Source organism: Vigna unguiculata, chromosome 5 (assembly GCF_037176805.1).
Source record: "Vigna unguiculata cultivar grain cowpea cultivar isolate G323 ecotype 2 chromosome 5, ASM3717680v1, whole genome shotgun sequence".
Lineage (NCBI taxonomy): Eukaryota > Viridiplantae > Streptophyta > Magnoliopsida > Fabales > Fabaceae > Vigna > Vigna unguiculata.
Window position 1 is genome coordinate 2,539,706 of NC_140796.1, and position 18,769 is coordinate 2,558,474.

The window sequence follows — 18,769 nt, forward strand, 5'->3', positions numbered from 1 at the left end:
TTAGTGTTATTGGAGGTGAAAGTAAAAAGAAAATGCACATGGACTTGGACTTTGGTACATTAAGAAGAAAAAAAATTGCTAGGTGCTCACTCTTCTACGAAACAATCTTTAGTTGTAAGTGAAGTAAGTTTAATAAAAAGACTATAGTTAAAGAAAAGATAAAGCAATTAATGAAAAATCATGAACAACAGGTACATAAACAATATAAACAAATATAACTTATTTTATAACACATTAAGACGAAAAATATTATATCAGAGACCGTGATACTAGTTGCACTGTTAAAATTATTCATATTTCGTGAACATTTCTCTTTTTTATTTTAGATTTCTTACAAAAATTTTCAAGAAAAATGTTTCTTACGAATTTTCTTACAAATTTTGATTGATTAGTAATTCCTTCGTGGTACTTAATTACCATGAAATTTAAAAATTTCTAAAAAAATTCTTACCAAATTTATTACGAAATAATATCCACAACAAATGTTCATACAAAAAATATTCATAATAAATTTTCTTGTGAAAAAATCAATTTAAAAAATAACAAGTATACTTTCCTTCAAATTTAAAATTCATAAGTAATTTTTTTACAAATTTTAAATTTACGAGTAATTTCTTGCCAGAAAAACTCCTCTACTTTTTCCTACAAAATTAATTTTGTAAATATATTTTTTCTACTAATATTTTTTCAAAAAAAAAGGTACGAAAGTTAATTACATGTGAGAAAAGTATTAATATCTCATAACATCTCACAACTTTCATCTGAGGACAGTTTCCTTTAATGAAGTATGCAAAATTAATATAAGTTTTAAGTTATTTGATTTTTTTAAAAAAAATTAAACAAAACATGCAAAAATATGAAATAATAAAGAAAATATATTTTATGTTTTATTTGGGTTCAACAATGATGGATTTTGTTCATGTGTATTCTCACTCAAAGTGAGAAATCATAGTTACTTATCTTTGAAAAGACCTTTTGGAAAACTATTTAAGAAATGATTTGATTTTTTGGAAAGGAATCCTACAATGACTGGCATCACTCCTACGTATCCCCATTAACAATAGAAAATTATAGATCATGTAGTTATTATATAAACTATTTTGGTTGGTTGATATATTTTTTAGGGTTAAGTATGTTTTTAGTCCCTGAACTTTGACAAAAAAATCGTCCTTGACCGAAACTTTAATATATTTTGGTTCCTAAACCTTAAAAATGGATGAATGTAGTCCTTTTAACCTTGTTAACGTTTTTTGACGTGTCGAATGCTTTCATGTTAGTATTAAAGTTGTTTATACCATTTAACACATTCTCAATTCAACATCTTCTGGGAAATACGGTCGTCACGTTGAAAAAGGTTAACATAATTGGATTAAAAGGACTATATTCATTTATTTTTAAAGTTTAGAGACCAAAATGTATCGAAGTTTTGGACAGGGATGAATTTCAATTTTAAGTCAAAGTTGAAAAACTAAAAACATACTTAATTCTTTTTTTTTTTGAAATGTAATATTTTTTTTTAATTGTTGGATGAAAGCAAAAATTATAAACTAAGTGTTATGAGAAAATAAAAGGTCTAATCCACACCTAGAGAGAAAAGGAGTACAATAACAAAGTAATGCGGTGCAAATAGCAATACAACCCGATCAATCTGAAAAGCAAGAGGTTGTAGGCAATTACTTCGTGTCGCATCATTTTCTTCCAGCACTCCATCAATTCTGGAATTTATTTTTTGGAACACAGAAAAGAATTCGGAAATTTTTTTTCCGGAAACAAATGTCCTCCCTTTTACGGAAAACACTTTTCGGAAAGTTTTTTAATGGGTGGGAAAATAAATTATGGGATGCAGGAAGTGGTTCGGAAGGTTGTATACAGCAAACAACTGGGTGAAAGAAGGAAACTGGAATGGTCCAGGCCGTTGTCAGTTTTTATTTCTTTTTATAATTTTTAAACAATATTCTTATTCTTATTTTTATTATTTTTTTATTTTAGTTATTTCTGCACGATGCTTCTCAAAGCCACCATGAGCTTAGACCATATCCTCTCCATGCTCACGTTCAAGCTAACCACCAACCACCAGACTCACCGGCGGCAATCCCGTCGGTAGCAACACACTGTGTCCCCTTTTCGAATCGCGAAGAATAGTACTCGGATAATCTACTTTAACTCCTCCAATCACATTCGTATGCATCAGTGTCAAGCCTAAAGTATAAATTTGAAGTCTTTCCTTTAAACTCAATTCAATATATATATATATATATATATATATATATATATATATATATATATATATATATATATATATATATATATATATATATAAACTAATTACTCGATTTGAATCTAATTGATAAAAATTCTGTCCAATAAAATAGACGAATTATAAATCTCCAAAATAATAGATAAAAATATTGTAAATAGAGTCATTGGAACACCCATCAAAAGAGTAATTTTCCATCCCAAGACTACTTTACCATATTCTGAATTTAAAAGTTTCAATAAATTTTTTACAACAGTTTGCATCAGATATAGAATTATCCTTAACGGTTTGCGTAGCCATAAATACTCTTTTTTATTCATTTAAATCTGTTAAACTAATTTTTGTCTTTTTATATATCCTTGTTTAATTATGATAATTTAATAAATGATATTTTTAGGAATAACATTTTAATTTTTTAGTTATTTTTTTATTCTTCCTGGTCTATTAATAACAAAAATAGATTCTTCCGATGTAAAAAAAATTTCCAACAGTTTTTGCTACTATAACTACCCCAACCACGATTTTTTATATTAAACATTTAATCTCAAAATTAAAAATTGTATAAATACTAGATATCAAATAAAATAAAAATAGTAAATGAAATAGAATGAATATTTTTACAACTGATTGTTGGTTCTACGTTTCTTTTCTATGATTTTTTTAGAAATACATTGAAATTCAATAAATAGGAAAAGGGAAAGGAACATATAACGTTACAATAGAATAAAAAAGGCGAACACCTTGTCAGACGAGTAGATAAATTATTATAGGAGCTAGCTTGCTTCTATGGTCTCCAAGGAATGCGTCCCTACATCTAATCTTATGCTTTCTTTCATCTAATCTTATTGTCACTTATAGCACCTTTAATTCAGCTTGTATCTTATTGAGTTGTGTCAATGATATACGACATATGCAAAAGAAAATGTATCCAATGAAGGTAGGTCCAGTTGACAATGATAGAACTCATTATGAAGTAGAGTTAGAATAATATTCTTTAATACTTTATTAAATACTCTTTCAACTGTGAGGTGTATAACTCAATTTTAATGAATTCAAGATATTTTTAAATCATCTAAACTTGTAATTTTAATGAAAATGGAAAGGACCGTGAACATTGAACTAGCATAAAACAATGGCGAAGACTAAAAGAAGACTTGATAAAATTATAAATCTGGCCGGAAAGGGGATGGGTCCATACGTAGTCTAAATCAATCACATGTTTTTCTTTCAACTTCACCATTTTCACTTTATAGCACCTATTATTCAGTTATCATCTTCCATCAGCTACAAGGATGGAAAATAATGTTTTGTAAGGAACCAGTGCCTGGTTATTAGCCACACATGTCTCTATTTGATAAATAAATAATCGTGTGACTTTATTATCATATATATTTAAAAAAATTGAAAATAGAGAAGTCTCTCGTGTCAATTTGATATATATTTTAAACTTAAAAATAATTTCAATGTCATTTAATAAAAAAATTGAGGAAAATAAATGCAATCTTGTTTTTAACAATATATATCTCCCTTTGTTATTTAAATTAAGTGTGATTAATTTTCAACCTCGTAAATATATTATTTTTAACTTCCGACACAAAATATTTTAGGATTAAATATGTTTTTGTTCCATTAATTTTTAAGTGAAAATTAGAATTAGTTATTCGGTGAAACTTTAGTTCAATCTAGTCCTCAACTTTAAAAATGCTCGAATTTAGTCATTTTAACCAAATTTTGTTAAGTTTATTTGACGTTTCAAACTTGTTTCATGATTACATTTGAGATGTTTACATCGTTTGATACATTTTCGCTTTAATGTTATATGAGAAACACATTTAAAGCATTAAATAAACATAATTAAATTACGTTAAACAAACTAAATTCATACATTTTTATTAAAAATATAAGACTAAATTTATCCAAAGTTTAAGATTGACTAATTTCAATTTTCATGGTTAAGAGACCAAAAACATATTTAACCTTATATTTTATTTTATTTTTGTTTTGGTAAAAGTGTAGAACCTTACTCTGAAGACAAAAGTAAATAAATATCTCAACCTTAGCAAATAACACTTAGGCCAAAATAGTTTTGTCCCTTGATCAGGGAGAAACATTCTTATTTATAGGTAAATCTGATACAATTTTCATATCTTCTTAAATAATCTAGCTAAAAATTAATGAATAGTAAATAATGATAATATGATTTGGTTTAAATTTACCAATTATGGAAGAGATAACATTTTATTAAGATTCCCTGTATTTCTTCGAATATTCATCATCATATTTCGCTATTCTTGAAACATTATTTGGCCTTTATGACCAGGATCCATTGGAGACATCATTCTATAACCTGAACTCTCACTTGGCTTTTTACAGTGAACTCGGTCCATTAGAGGCATCTTTCTAAATCCTTACGTGACTTCTTACCGTTCAGCTTCGTAGAGATATTCTTCTATTACTTGAACTAGCGCTCGGCTTCTCACTATGCTCTCAGTATCATACAGACATCCTTCCATTGCTTGAACTAGCACTTGACTTCTTATTATGCCTCAATTTCATGGAGACATCCCTTATTCGGAGGATACATTTTTATTTAATTGAGATTAATTTTTAGCACGAAATAACAAAAAAATACACGCAAAATTGGGGTATTTTTTTTAATGTTTGATTGAATTTTTTATTTTCATTTTTTGTTAATTTGAGTGCCAAAATTAAATTTATCTTGAACTTTAGAATTTAAATTATAATTAAACTGTTTACAGAATTTTAAATATACTTTTTTTATTTTTGAATATTTGTGAATTGTTTTTTATCTACCTTTTTGTGCGTTTCGTGTATATGTTTATATTGGTTAAGTTAAATATAGGATGAAAAACGTAAAGATAGTTACGATAAAAAAGAAAAAAAACTGAAAGACTATACAATAGAGTTACTTTTTATAAGGGAAGAAGTTCAAATAAAAAACTACAGAAAAATTATATTTTGACTCTTATGATTAGATTTACACCTTGTGTATATAAATTTAATGTCGAACATTGATTAATATATTATTACTTTTTTTTAAAGAATTAATATCTAATACTAAGTCATGTAAGAGACTATAAAATGAAAGTCAAATGTTAAAATATTATTGTCCAAAATTAAATGTGGAGAAAGATGAAGGGTGATAAGTTATTATATATTAAGAATATATTTTATAGTGTTGAACTTATATAATTAATTTTTTTAATAATACTAGTAGAAACACATAATATATATGTGTTTCCACTCTTACCTTATGATAAAAAAAGTAAAATTTTAATTATTATTAAAATAAAAGATGTTATTAAATTTATAAGAGAAATATTTTTAAAAATAATTATAGAAAAAATTGTATAATTTACACCGTAAAATAATTTATGGAGTAATTTGTATTAATAAGGGGATAATGAATTGTGTATAAAAAAGGAAAATTATTTTTTAACATTATTGAGTCCTTATAAATCTATTTGATATTTGGTATAGATTATTGTTTAAAAGTTGGAATATATATTCGGAATCCAGGAAAGAAAGACAAATGGTAAAAGGAAAGAAAGGAAAATGAAAAGGAAAGGTTAGACTTAGGCTGCTAAGACTTGAAGTCTCCCCGCTTAATTCCAAAGGGTAAGAGGTAGTGCTTGCGCTAGTTTTTCCTGACATAAATGTTAAATTTTGATGGATTGATTTATGGAAAATAAACATTGACAAAGTATTTTTTTTAATAAAATTTGAGAAACTATTAAATGAGGTAAAAAAAAATTATTTTTATTACTTCATTTTGATTAAAAAATAAAAAATTAATCAATTTTAATTTTATTTGTAGAAAATTTGTCAAAGTTTCTTAAAAGATTTTTTTTTCAAAAACTTATTTTTCTTTATTTATAGTGTTTGAGGTATCTGTAATTGTGTTGCGTGCTGCATCGATAAACATGAAATCCATGGAAACAACCACCAAACCAATTGAATGGGGAACCATCCTCTTCCTACTGTTATTGAGTTTCCCTCGTCTTTCCAAAGCAGATGATATTTTTCAACCCCCTGACCTACTTAGCATCAACTGTGGCTCTTCTTCCAACCTCTCCACGCTCTATGGTCGGAACTGGATCGGAGACACAAACACAGAGCTTCTCTCTGTAAGCCGGGGCTCACTTATTGCTACTGCACTCACAAAGACAACCATACAGGGTCCTTACGACTCTGCTCGCCTCTCCTTCTCCAATTTCACTTACTCAATATTCAATCTCACTGCTGGCCCAAAGTTCCTTCGCCTCTTCTTCTTCTCAACTTCATACTACAACAACTTTAATCGCTCCAAAGCCGTTTTCTCGGTCAAAGCAGGTCCATACACTCTCCTTCAACGTTTCAATGCTTCTCTCGATGCGGATTCTGGTAATGACCCTGCTCGCTCCAACATCCTATTCAGAGAGTATTGCATCAATCTCCAAGAAGGACAAAACCTCAACATAACCTTCATTCCAAGCTCCACGGGTTCCTACGCTTTCATCAACGGAATCGAGATTGTTTCAATGCCCTCTTATCTCTACTATACCGATCCTAACGTCGACATCGATGGATTGCCGAAACTTGTTGGAGGACAAACATATACAATTGAAAATAATTTGGCTCTGGAAATGAAGTACAGGTTAAGATTTGGGGACCGAAGTATCCCCGGCTCGGAGGACACGGGTATGCTCAGGACGTGGGATGTCCATAATCAATATATAACTACTCAAAGTGCAAAATCTCTTGATATTGACAAGAAAACCAAGCTGAACTTTAGAAATACTCCTTATACAGCACCAGACCAGGTATACCTATCACTAGTGAATATGGGACCTAATGCCTCCATCAACATGGGGTTCAACCTCACATGGCAGCTTCCTGTTGATCCTGGTTTCACCTACATGCTACGGTTACACTTTTGCCAGCTTAACCCGAAGGTTATTGAGTCTGGTGACCAGATCTTCCTCATCTACATTCAGGATCATTTGGTTGAAGACTATGTAGACATTTTCTCTTCGGGCGGTAACCAGAGGGGTGTACCATTGGTTAGAGACTACGCAGTCATCATCAAAGACGATAATCAGAAAAAGGTAAATCTTTCTGTGAAATTGCATCCTCACGATAAAAGCATGATCAAGGACGCACAACTAAACGCAATTGAACTTTTCAAAATCAGCGACACAACAGGTAATCTCGCTGTCCCAGACCCTCGTATACAAGACACGGAGATTTCCCATGAAAACCCAATCAAGCAAAGAAGAGGCACCACAAGAACCCTAGTCGCCGTTGTAGTTGCAGTTTCTGGTGTCGTTTTACTCTCCTTTATCATGGCTTTCTTTATCATCAAACGCAAGAAAAATGTTGCTTTCAACAACGGTTCCAATAAAAAAGACGGAACTTCTCGCGGGGGAGGCTCGTCATTTCTACCAACCAACCTCTGCCGTCACTTCTCAATTTCAGAAATCGTGGAAGCTACCAACAACTTCGACGAACTCTTCGTTGTTGGAGTGGGAGGCTTTGGCAACGTGTTCAAAGGCTACATCGACGATTCTACACCTGTGGCAATCAAAAGGCTCAAACCGGGTTCTCAGCAAGGTCTCGACGAGTTCATGAACGAGATCGAAATGCTCTCTCAACTTCGTCATCTCCATCTTGTTTCCCTCATCGGTTACTGCTATGAGATCAACGAGATGATACTCGTTTACGATTTCATGGATCGTGGAACACTCCGTGATCATCTCTACGAAACCGATAACCCTCCGCTCTCATGGAAGCAAAGGCTTCAAATATGCATTGGTGCCGCACGAGGACTGCATTATCTGCATACAGGTACGAAACAGATGATCATTCACCGTGACGTTAAGAGCACAAACATCTTGTTGGATGAAAAATGGGTGGCGAAGGTTTCAGACTTTGGGTTATCTCGAATTGGACCCACGGGTTCTTCAATGACACATGTGAGCACTCAGGTGAAGGGCAGTGTTGGGTATTTAGATCCGGAGTATTACAAACGACAACGTTTGACGGAGAAGTCGGACGTGTACTCGTATGGGGTGGTGCTCTTGGAGGTATTGTGTGGGAGGCAGCCTTTGCTCCGAATGGTAGAGAAGCAACAGGTGTCACTTGTGGATTGGGCGAAGCATCGGTATGAGAAGGGGTTTCTGGGCGAGATTGTGGATCCAGCACTGAAGGACCAGATAGCACCTCACTGTTTGCGCAAATTTGGTGAGCTTGCATTGAGCTGTTTGCTTGAGGATGGGACTCAGCGACCATCCATGAATGACGTCGTTGGGGTGTTGGAGTTTGTTCTGCAACTTCAGCTTCAGGATGATGCTAATGTCAATGCCGGTTCGGAAAGTGGTGGGGATTATGAAGACAGCACTACTGAGGACATGTTTAGCAGTAGCCATAGTAGTGTGCATGTTTCTGACTACAGTAACAGCAGTGGATTCAACCCTACAAGCTATGCCTGTATGAAATCTAACAGGCTCTCAGAGCATGTTTTCTCCGAGATTAAGGATCCAAAGGGACGATAAGGTTGGAGCAGTCACTATAACTGCAGGTTGAGTTTGGTCTTTTTGACAAGTAATTAATTAATAATGTTGGATTGCCACACAAAATTTGCAATTCCATGAATGTAGAATTACGGGTATTTTGTCTATAAAAAATAATTAAAGATTTCTAGATTTTGAAAGGTTAATGATATGTTGACATCTATTTTGTTTATACTCCTAAAAAATATTATTTAATTCTAAAATATTATTTTATTTGTTTTTATTAGTTAAGTATAATATTTTATTATTAGAAAGAAATGTACCAATGAAAATAAGAGAAGTGAGGAGTGTCAAATAATCATTTCCTTATTATTCAACATTCTAGGATAAATTAGAAATGGAGAAAACTTGTTCAGAATAAAAATTTAAAGGTTACTTATATTTTTATTCTTTAAATTATAATGTGATTTGAAATTTATCTTTATCTAAAAATTTGATTTTTTTAGTCCTTATATTTTAAAAATTTCTCTTCACCTATCGCGTTATTTTTTTTTTTGAAAATGATATTTAGACACAAAAAGTGGACTCATTTTTTACACAGGATCCACGTAGTATTTAATTTTTAATTTAAAGTTTAAAAAATATGGAAAACTGAATCAACACATGTGTGGGTCAAAATTTAAATAGGGAAAATTGCTCTCCCAAATCCAAAAGTTACACCCGATTCTTCCATCACCACAACACACTCCTTCTTCGTTTTCTACCCATGGGTTCCTTCCATTGGAGAAAAATGCAAGCTCGATAAAATAACTTCACCGTTCTAGAGAGAGAACGACCACCATTGCCACCAAAACAATGTTCGTCGAGTGGATTGCCTTTGTCATGGAGTAGAACGAGAAGATATGAAAAAACGAAAATTAGTGACTAAGAGAAGGTTTTGTGTTGGTAGCCTTAAATATCATGTTCCATTGCAGTAATAACACTTTCTTTGGATGGTGATCATGAAAAAAAGTCTCCTAAGTTACTTATTATGATGTTTGTGGGGAGTTGTAATGGTAAAAGTGGGGAGTTATGTTGGTTATTATGGTCATCAATTGTAGTACTTAAAAAAAACAAAAAAATTAAATGTCACTACTAAATGTTCAGTGTGGACAAAATATAAGACAAAACGATTTCCATTGCCATTAAATTCAATAACACCTTCTTTAGATGGTGTCCATGAAAAAAAAGTCTCGTAAGTTAATTATGACCTATGTGGGGAGTTGTGATGGTAAAAGTGGGGAGTTATGTTAGATATTTTGGTCATCAATTGCGGTACTTAAAGAAAAAAAATATAATGTCAACACCAAATGTTCAGTGTGGGCATAATATAAGACAAAAGGATTCCCATTATCACTAAATTCAATAACACCTACTTTGAATGGTGGTCATGTAAAAAATTCTCCTATGTTAATTATGACGACCCATGTGGGGAGTTGTGATGGTAAAAGTGAGGAGTTATGTTGGTTATTTTGGTCATCAGTTGCAGTACTTAAAGAAAAATAAATTAAATGTCACCACCAAAATATTCAGTATGGACATAATATAAGACAAAACGATTTCTATAACCACTAAATTCAATAGCTCATTCTTTAGATGGTGCCCATGAAAAAAATGTCTCCTTAACCTCAAATGTGCACAAACTTTACTTAACCATTAATATATCAATTTTATGCTTGCATATGTGAAAGGGTATAAAAGTAGTAATAACCAAGGATCTTTTGCCAACTTTTTGAGCAACTCTTTGCATTGTATACATTTTTTAACCATATATTAAGAAGTTGTTTTTTTAAGTATTGCAACTGATGACCATAATAACCAACATAACTTTCCACCTTTACCATCACAACTTCCCGAATAGGTCATAATAGTAACTTAGGAGACTTTTTTCATGGACACCATCTAAAGAATGTTCTATTGAATTTAGTGACTATAGAAATTGTTTTGTCTTATATTATGTTCACATTGAACATTTGATGGTGACATTTAATTTTTTTTTAAGTACTGCAACTGGTGACCAAAATAACCAACATAACTCCCTACTTTTATCATCACAACTCCCCACATGGGTCATAAGTAACTTAGGAGAATGTTTTTCATGGCCACCATCTAAAGTAGGTGCTACTGAATTTATAGGTAATGGAAATCATTTTGTCTTATATTATGTCCACACTGAACATTTGGTGTTCACATTATATTTTTGTTTTCTTTAAGTACCGCAATTGATGACAAAATATCCAACATAACTCCCTACTTTTACCATCACAATTCCCCACATAGGTCATAGTTAACTTAGGAGACTTTTTTTCATGGACAACATGCAAAGATTGCGCTATTTAATTTAGTGGCAATGAAAATCGTTTTGTCTTATATTATGTCCACACTGAACATTTGGCGGTGACATTTAATTTGTTTTTCTTTAAGTACTACAACTGATGACCAAAATAATCACATAACTCCTCACTTTTACCATCACAACTCCCCACATGGGTCATAAGTATCGTAGGAGAATTTTTTACATGACCACCATCCAAAGTAGGTGCTACTGAATGTAGTGATAATGGAAATCCTTTTGTTTTATATTATGTCCACACTGAACATTTGGTGTTGACATTCTTTTTTTTTTCTTTAAGTACCACAATTGATGACCAAAATATCCAACATAGGTCATAATTAACTTACCAAACTTTTTTTTCATGGAAAGAAGGTGTTATTGAATTTAATGACAATGAAAATCGTTTTGTCTTATATTTTGTCTACACTGAACATTTAGTGGTGACATTTAATTTTTTTGTTTTTTTAAGTACCATAATAACCAACATAACTCCTCACTTTTACCATCACAACTCCCCACATACATCATAAGTAACTTTAGGAGACTTTTTTTCATGGTCACCATCCAAAGAATGTGTTATTATTGCAATCGAAAATGATATTTAAGGCTACCAACACGAAACCTTCTCTTAGTCACTAATTTCCGCTTTTCGTATCTTCTTGTTCTACTTCAAGGCAAAGGCAACCCACTTGACGAACACTGTTTTGGTGGCGATGGTGGTCGTTCTCCCTCTGGAACGGTGAAGTTATTTTATCAAGCTTGCATTTTTCTTCAATGGAAGGAACCCATGGGTAGAAAACGAAGGAGTGTGTTGTGGTGATGGAAGAATCGGGTGTAGCTTTTGGATTTGGGTGAGCAATTTTCCCTCTTTAAATTCAGTTTTTCATATTTTTTAAACTTTAAATTAAAAATTAAATACTACGTGGTCCTGTGTCAAAAATGAGTCTACTTTTTGTGTCTAAATATCATTTTCGTTTTTTTTTTTTAACTTCTTTCTCTTCCATTTCCCATTCTCATCGGTTGTTCCTCTCCTTTCCCCTTCCCCACCCACACCCACAACATACACCTTTATCATGCTACCCATCTTCACATTCCATCTCGATCCTTTTCTCTCTTGTGCACAACACACAAATCGACGACGTCAAAGCCCTAGGCCACTGCTACCATTCTCAGTGCTCGCACATCATAAGTAAACAATAACTCTGGCAACGTTGCCCATTCTTTATCTTTGCATTTTGACCCGTTTTCTAGCTCATTTGACTCTGGATTCGAATTTCATTCTTGGTGTCGGGTCTTATGTTTCACTCTCTGTTATCACTTTATTTTCTTCGTCCTTTATTGACCTTTCTAAAGTTTTGGAATCTCTCCAAATTGTACAATCCAAAATTAAAACACAAATGAAAAATTGACAAAATATGCAATGCAAAGACACAACCCACCACAATCACCACCTATGGACCACTACAACATACCTCAAAACACTCATTTTCTAAACTTATATTCTTATCTATGAAAAGGTAATATTCACCAGTGCAAAAATTACTTTTTATAATAATTTTTTATACTGTTTATAATCTACCCATTATAACAAGTTACACATGTAAATAAGATAACATTTTTTATATTAATTATAGTTATATACGATATAAAAAATAGATGTGATGACACTTTTATAATAAAAAATAAAATTTTTTATCCTAATTTTAGTTATAACCGATATTAAAAATAGTTTCTAATTTTTTTTATTTGTAAATACAAACAAATACACAGGGCTCTCAAATCTCAAATTCCTAATCCTCATTCTCCTCTTTTTTCTTGCTCTTAAACATCCCAAAACCATCGAATCCCTTGAGCAAGTGTAGGCAAGAGGAAAGACATAATGATTTAGTGACCGATTTGTTGTGAATAAAAATTAAAAGTTACTATTTCAATCGATAAATCATAAAAGTAAATTTTGGTCACTGATTCGATTACACGTAATGACTAATTTTTTGGTGACCGATTTCAGTCACTGTTGCAAAAAATTATAGTAGTGAAAGTTAGTCCAAAAGCACTTTCCTCCGCTCGCAGTTACAATTCTTCCATCTACAAATCGAAATGGGAGAAAACTTCGCCGTGTCCTTTTGGTACTGTTAATTAAATGTGAATTTCAATTGGAGTTTGGATTTGGAGTGGGATTTGAATTTGGTTGATTGAGTGTGTTTGGGTTTTTAGTTTAGGTGAATATGAAAAATTAAGAGAAAACTTATTAAATTTAATTAATTTTGAACTAGAACTAGACCAGATAGAAAAGAAAAAAAAAAAACTTGTAGTGAAAGTCTAAATGCCGAAGATGAAGATGATTACTGCTTAGGCCTAATTTGCGTGATGGTGCAAATTGTAGAAATATAAATGTTAACAAAATTAATATTAATAACTCTATTATATTGTTTTTGAATTAAGATTAATAATCAACACCTTAGTAAAAGAAATATGGTCAGAATTTATAAAACCACCTATATCCACGTAGTTGAATCTCTTAAAAGAATCATCAATGACAAAAGTAGATACGAATGAAAAACAAACAAATATGTTAAAGAAAAAGAAATAAAGTTTAAAATAATATTATAATAATAATATATGTCCACATTTTGTATTGGATGTCTTTTATCATTTATTTTTTAAGGCGGCAGACGGTAATGTGATGCAGCTGTAGTAGGGTCTGGTGTCTATATATAGCAACGGTGGATGGTGGTGGATATTGATATTGTAGAGTGTGAATTTTGTGAGAAAATATCTGTTAGCAGAGAGATGGTGAAGCGAGCATGGTCTCCTTTCCTGATGTGGGTTATGGTAATTTGGCTGTACGGAATTCTGAGCATTGCAGCTTCGTCCAAATCCAACGGCACCACTTCTCTGTGCGATGGCTCCATAGAGGACTGCCTCTTGGACTCATGGCTTCCCACCATCTCCAGCTCCAACTTCCGCAGAGTTCTTGATAATAATCACCTTGATTTTAATACTCCAAAGACACAGAATGCCGATAAAACTCCCTTCGACTCGACCCCAGGTGGTTATAAAGATGGTGGGGCGGCTCATGAGAAGGGTCAACCCCGGTGTGGAGATATTAACAAGAGGAATTGTCATTATGTAGACTCGTCATCGTGATCGCTTTTGTGGGTCAAGCTATTTATTTCTTCTAATGCTTTTTCTTCCTCCCCTCTATCTTCTAATTCTGTTATCTGTGTCTATCTTCTAATATCTTCTAATGCTATTGCACCAATAATTCCGTCTTCTCGGGGATTGGAAGAGATAGTGATCGTCTGTATGTGATATGTACGCTTCCTGCTTTCAATTTATTGGATTGCATGTCCAGTTCTACATTCTCTGTTCCTCTATCTCATCACTCCAAGAACCAACAGTAATCAATCAAGTGAAGAACCTTGGTACCTTTAGTTCAAAATGGTTATACAATATTAAAAATTTTAAATAATATAATTACCTGCTAAACTAATTCTCTAATAAATACTTCACACATTACTGTAAACTTTGACGCCTAACTTTATACACCTCAATAACAATCACTCATAATACATTTTTTTATGCATAAAACAATTATTACGCACATTCAATCAAATTAAAAATCTAATAAATATAATATTTTATTAACACAATACGTTAATATTTGATTATGTAGTAAATTATATATAATTATTTTAAGATAGGGCACGCCCCTAGTTACTGACTGGATTTTTATATGTTTAATAATCTGACCTATTTTTTTCCTGACATGGAAGAGAAAAATGGTTTAAATAAGTTTTTTCATAGTTATTTGAATTGTTTTTTTATTCAAATAAATCCTTTTTTTCTCATGGTGCTTTGACAATATGGTGTCACCACAAGTAATGATAAAAAAACTAATAATGTAAATTATTCATAAACACTTTATTTAATGTTACACATATTTAATTTAATGGACATGTGGTCAGTAAAACTAATGCTAGATATTTAAATAAAAAGTTTTAATTTGTCAAATACTTCCATTTTTATTGAATTAGAAATTAAAAACCATAAAAATAAAATAGAATAAAAAAATAAAATTCGTAGATTAATTTCCAACATTCAATTGATACCGTAAAACAATAAAGTATGATAATTTAATAATTTAAGTAATTATTCAAGTGTTATTATATTAAAAGTAAATATGTAAATACTTAATGCAGACTCACCTGACTTTTTTTTATATTTTTTGTTTTCATTTTTTGAGGGTATAATAAACTACAATCTTTCATTTCTTGTACCCAGAGCAAAGGATAAGCCTAACACAATCCATGTAGCGGTTAAAAAATTGGTGGATAAAATCGCACTCGAGTAAAGTATAAGAAAAATAATACAATTGTTTAGTAGATTTTACATGTTAATCCTGAACACTTTTCAATTATTTTTTCTGTCTAATACTGTTATCTCAAAAATATTTATATTTAAATTTAAATATCATTTCCAATAAATATGATAGGAGATATAAACAGATTCTTTATTATCGGATTGAAGATAGTTAAAAAATGCGTCACTATTTTACGATGTTAATTAACTACGGTTAAGCTCATAATATAATAATAATAATAATAATAATAATAATTACGTCTTAAGGTTTAAACGATTTTTATGTTTTTAAAATCAGTTTTTTAACACCTGAGATATTATGTTTTCAAATTAGGTGTATAATAAATTATAATATTTCATATCACAAGTATGAAAAAAATATATTTTTAATTATTTAAAAAAAATTATCTAATCTATCTACTCAATATTTTTTTCTCTTAATAAACAATTTTTTTATCACATAGTTGAACCTTTAGTTGGTGCAAAGTAATAATATATATATATATATATATATATATATATATATATATATATATATAAATTTTTTAAATATTTTAGTGACATATTTTAATTTAATGGATATATATATATATATATATATATATATATATATATATAACAAAATCAACACAATTGACACGTAAACTTTAATTAAAATATCAAATTAATATTCAATAATGTATAGAGGTTTAATTAAATTTTAAGTATTTAATAAATGTAATTTTTTTCATTTAGTATGTATTAATTTTTTTGTTAATTGGATATTCAAATTTTTTTCATTTTTTAATTGAGTTGTTGTAGTTTAATTTTTTCATACATGTTATTTATCACGTCATCTTTTTTATTTATCTTCATATATAAAAAAATATTATCTTTTGTAGTTAATATAAAAATTATTAAAAAAGTATTAATTGTGAAACTAGTTATTATTCTTCATTGCAAACATATATTCGCTATAAATTATCCATTTGAGTATGTTAAAGTTAACAGTATTTTTAATAAAGTTTTAATTTAAATTAATGGCCCAAAAATTAGCTAAATGGTTTATTATTGGACAAAAGGCATACTTCTTACGGAGCATACTTTTCAAAAAGGCACTAGAAGGTGCGAAGTCAATATCATAAACATGGAATTGTATGCACATGTTATCTCAATAATGAGTTTTGTCTTGACATCTACAAAAAGTTTAAATACAAGAAGACTTTTGGTGTGAGTTTACATTTTTTATTGATGTTTTTATGATATTTCTTTTTACTGTATATTTTGTATCGTGTGAATTTTAATATATTTTAAAATATTAAAATTATTATATTTTGAAAGTATATATGACATGTTTATATTACATAAGAACACGTTATGCCATAGATATTTTTATGAAAAATGTACTGTTTTTATTCATAAAAATCAATTGTTAAATCAGATTTAATTACAGTAATTATACAATATATATATATATATATATATATATATAATGATTAAATAGTTAATCAATTTTCTAAATATTAAAATAATATTGATGTTATCATTTTATTCAAATTTTATAGAATGTTTTCTAGTATTTTCTGTGACCTTGTTTGTTCATTATTATTTGTTCGTTTCTTTATTTTTATCTATGTGATAAGTTCTACTATTATATCTTTTCTTTAATATTTTCAAATTTGAATTATTTTTGGGTTGTATTTTCCTTTTAAAGAACAATAACTACTGCTGTACACCGGATGGTTGATTGGACCAATAAGAAAATTAATTTATATAAAAATATTAAAAATAGAAATATATAACATATCAATATTTAATTTTAATTTTGTTTATTTAGCATTAGTTTTTATTAATAATAATAATAATAATTAAATTTATAACAATTTTTGAAAATATTAAATATATATTTTGCTCTTTTTTGAAAATAATAAAATTTAAAAGTCTGTGATAAAAAATTTAAACTTATTTTTTATTAAGAAAAAAGCTTTTATAAGTTCATCTTAACTTGTTAATTAGCTGTTGGATTGAGAGAACTAAACTTGTATTGTATTAAAAACTAGTGGGTGGAAATGTATTGCAAATAACTATTGTTGTATGTATTTATAGTCTATAAAAATATTTAAATATAAATTAATTTTAAAAATAAAAAATAATTGATTATTAATTTATAAATTAAAAGTAATTTATAAATTAAAAGTTATTAGTATTTAAAATAGTCATCATTATAAATAAAATAAAATAAAATTTGATATTTTCTCTTTATTCTCGCAATATATATTATAAATGTGACTTGAGTCGTTGATTGATTCTCACCTCTTAGTATTAGTAAAATAAAATTTAAAAAAATTATTCATAATTCTTTTTCTTATTACAGTTCCAACTAGTCTTTATCTATAAGAAAAAACAAAACATATTTTTTTAGCTTTATAAAAAGTACGAAGAGATTAGAATTTTTCTCACTTTGTTCAAGATATAAAGAAAATAATTATTTCTAAGTGATACATATTGTGGTAGTTTACCTCAACATACATCAACACTCCTTCTGGTACATAGAGACTTCAATGACCCAACTTCAATTACCCACCTTATTAAGAAAGTTGCAATTTTTATTTAGTTCATTTTATTTTTGCATATACACCTTTCTTGAGAGTATTTGATAGTGATACAACCTTTTTTCTTTCTACTTTTCCATGTGATCCAAGTCCCTCCAATGAAACTGAAGTAATCTATGGTTACCTTTTTGTTAGTATTCTTTCCGGCCCAATCAACATCCATATAACCTTCAACACGTAGGTGATACTTTTTGTGAGAGCATAAAGCCCTTGCCAGATGTGGACACTTCTAGACCTTTGTTATGTTGATAAATACACTTTTATTATAAATAAACCATATGTTTATGTAAAAAATAGATGTATTTTTTCATTATAAAAAGGTATTAATATGTTACAAACTTCATGTGATATACACTTAGCATATATATAAACTAGTTTTATTACATATAGTGACATATCTTTAGCCAATATTTTGATGATCTTAAAATTTTGGTTAAATAATTCTTTTAAATTTTTTTAAAAATTGTTAAGTTAGTTTTTCTTGTAATTTTTAATTTTAATTTAGTTCTGATTTTTAAAAAATTAATACAATTTGATCTTCTTTGTTAAATTTATTGGAGAAAACGTTGTTTTCAAATTTTAAAAAATCCTTTTAAAACTAAATTAATATAAATAAAAAAATAATATATAAATATATTTTTAAAATATATATATAAAAAAAAAACTTTGTCGA

The 18,769-nt window shown here is 29.6% G+C and overlaps 1 protein-coding gene and 1 pseudogene across 1 annotated transcript; both read left to right on the forward strand.

Annotated features, from left to right (window-relative positions):
* Window positions 1-6,195: 6,195 nt before the first annotated feature.
* Window positions 6,196-9,001, forward strand: LOC146885980 (receptor-like protein kinase FERONIA pseudogene; annotated as a pseudogene).
* Window positions 9,002-13,866: 4,865 nt separating this feature from the next.
* On the forward strand, window positions 13,867-14,503 carry LOC146885981 (uncharacterized). The gene has a single exon (XM_085673198.1). It carries the CDS (start codon window positions 13,871-13,873, stop codon window positions 14,288-14,290), a length of 420 nt encoding a protein of 139 aa, XP_085529324.1. The 5' UTR covers window positions 13,867-13,870; the 3' UTR covers window positions 14,291-14,503.
* Window positions 14,504-18,769: the final 4,266 nt, after the last annotated feature.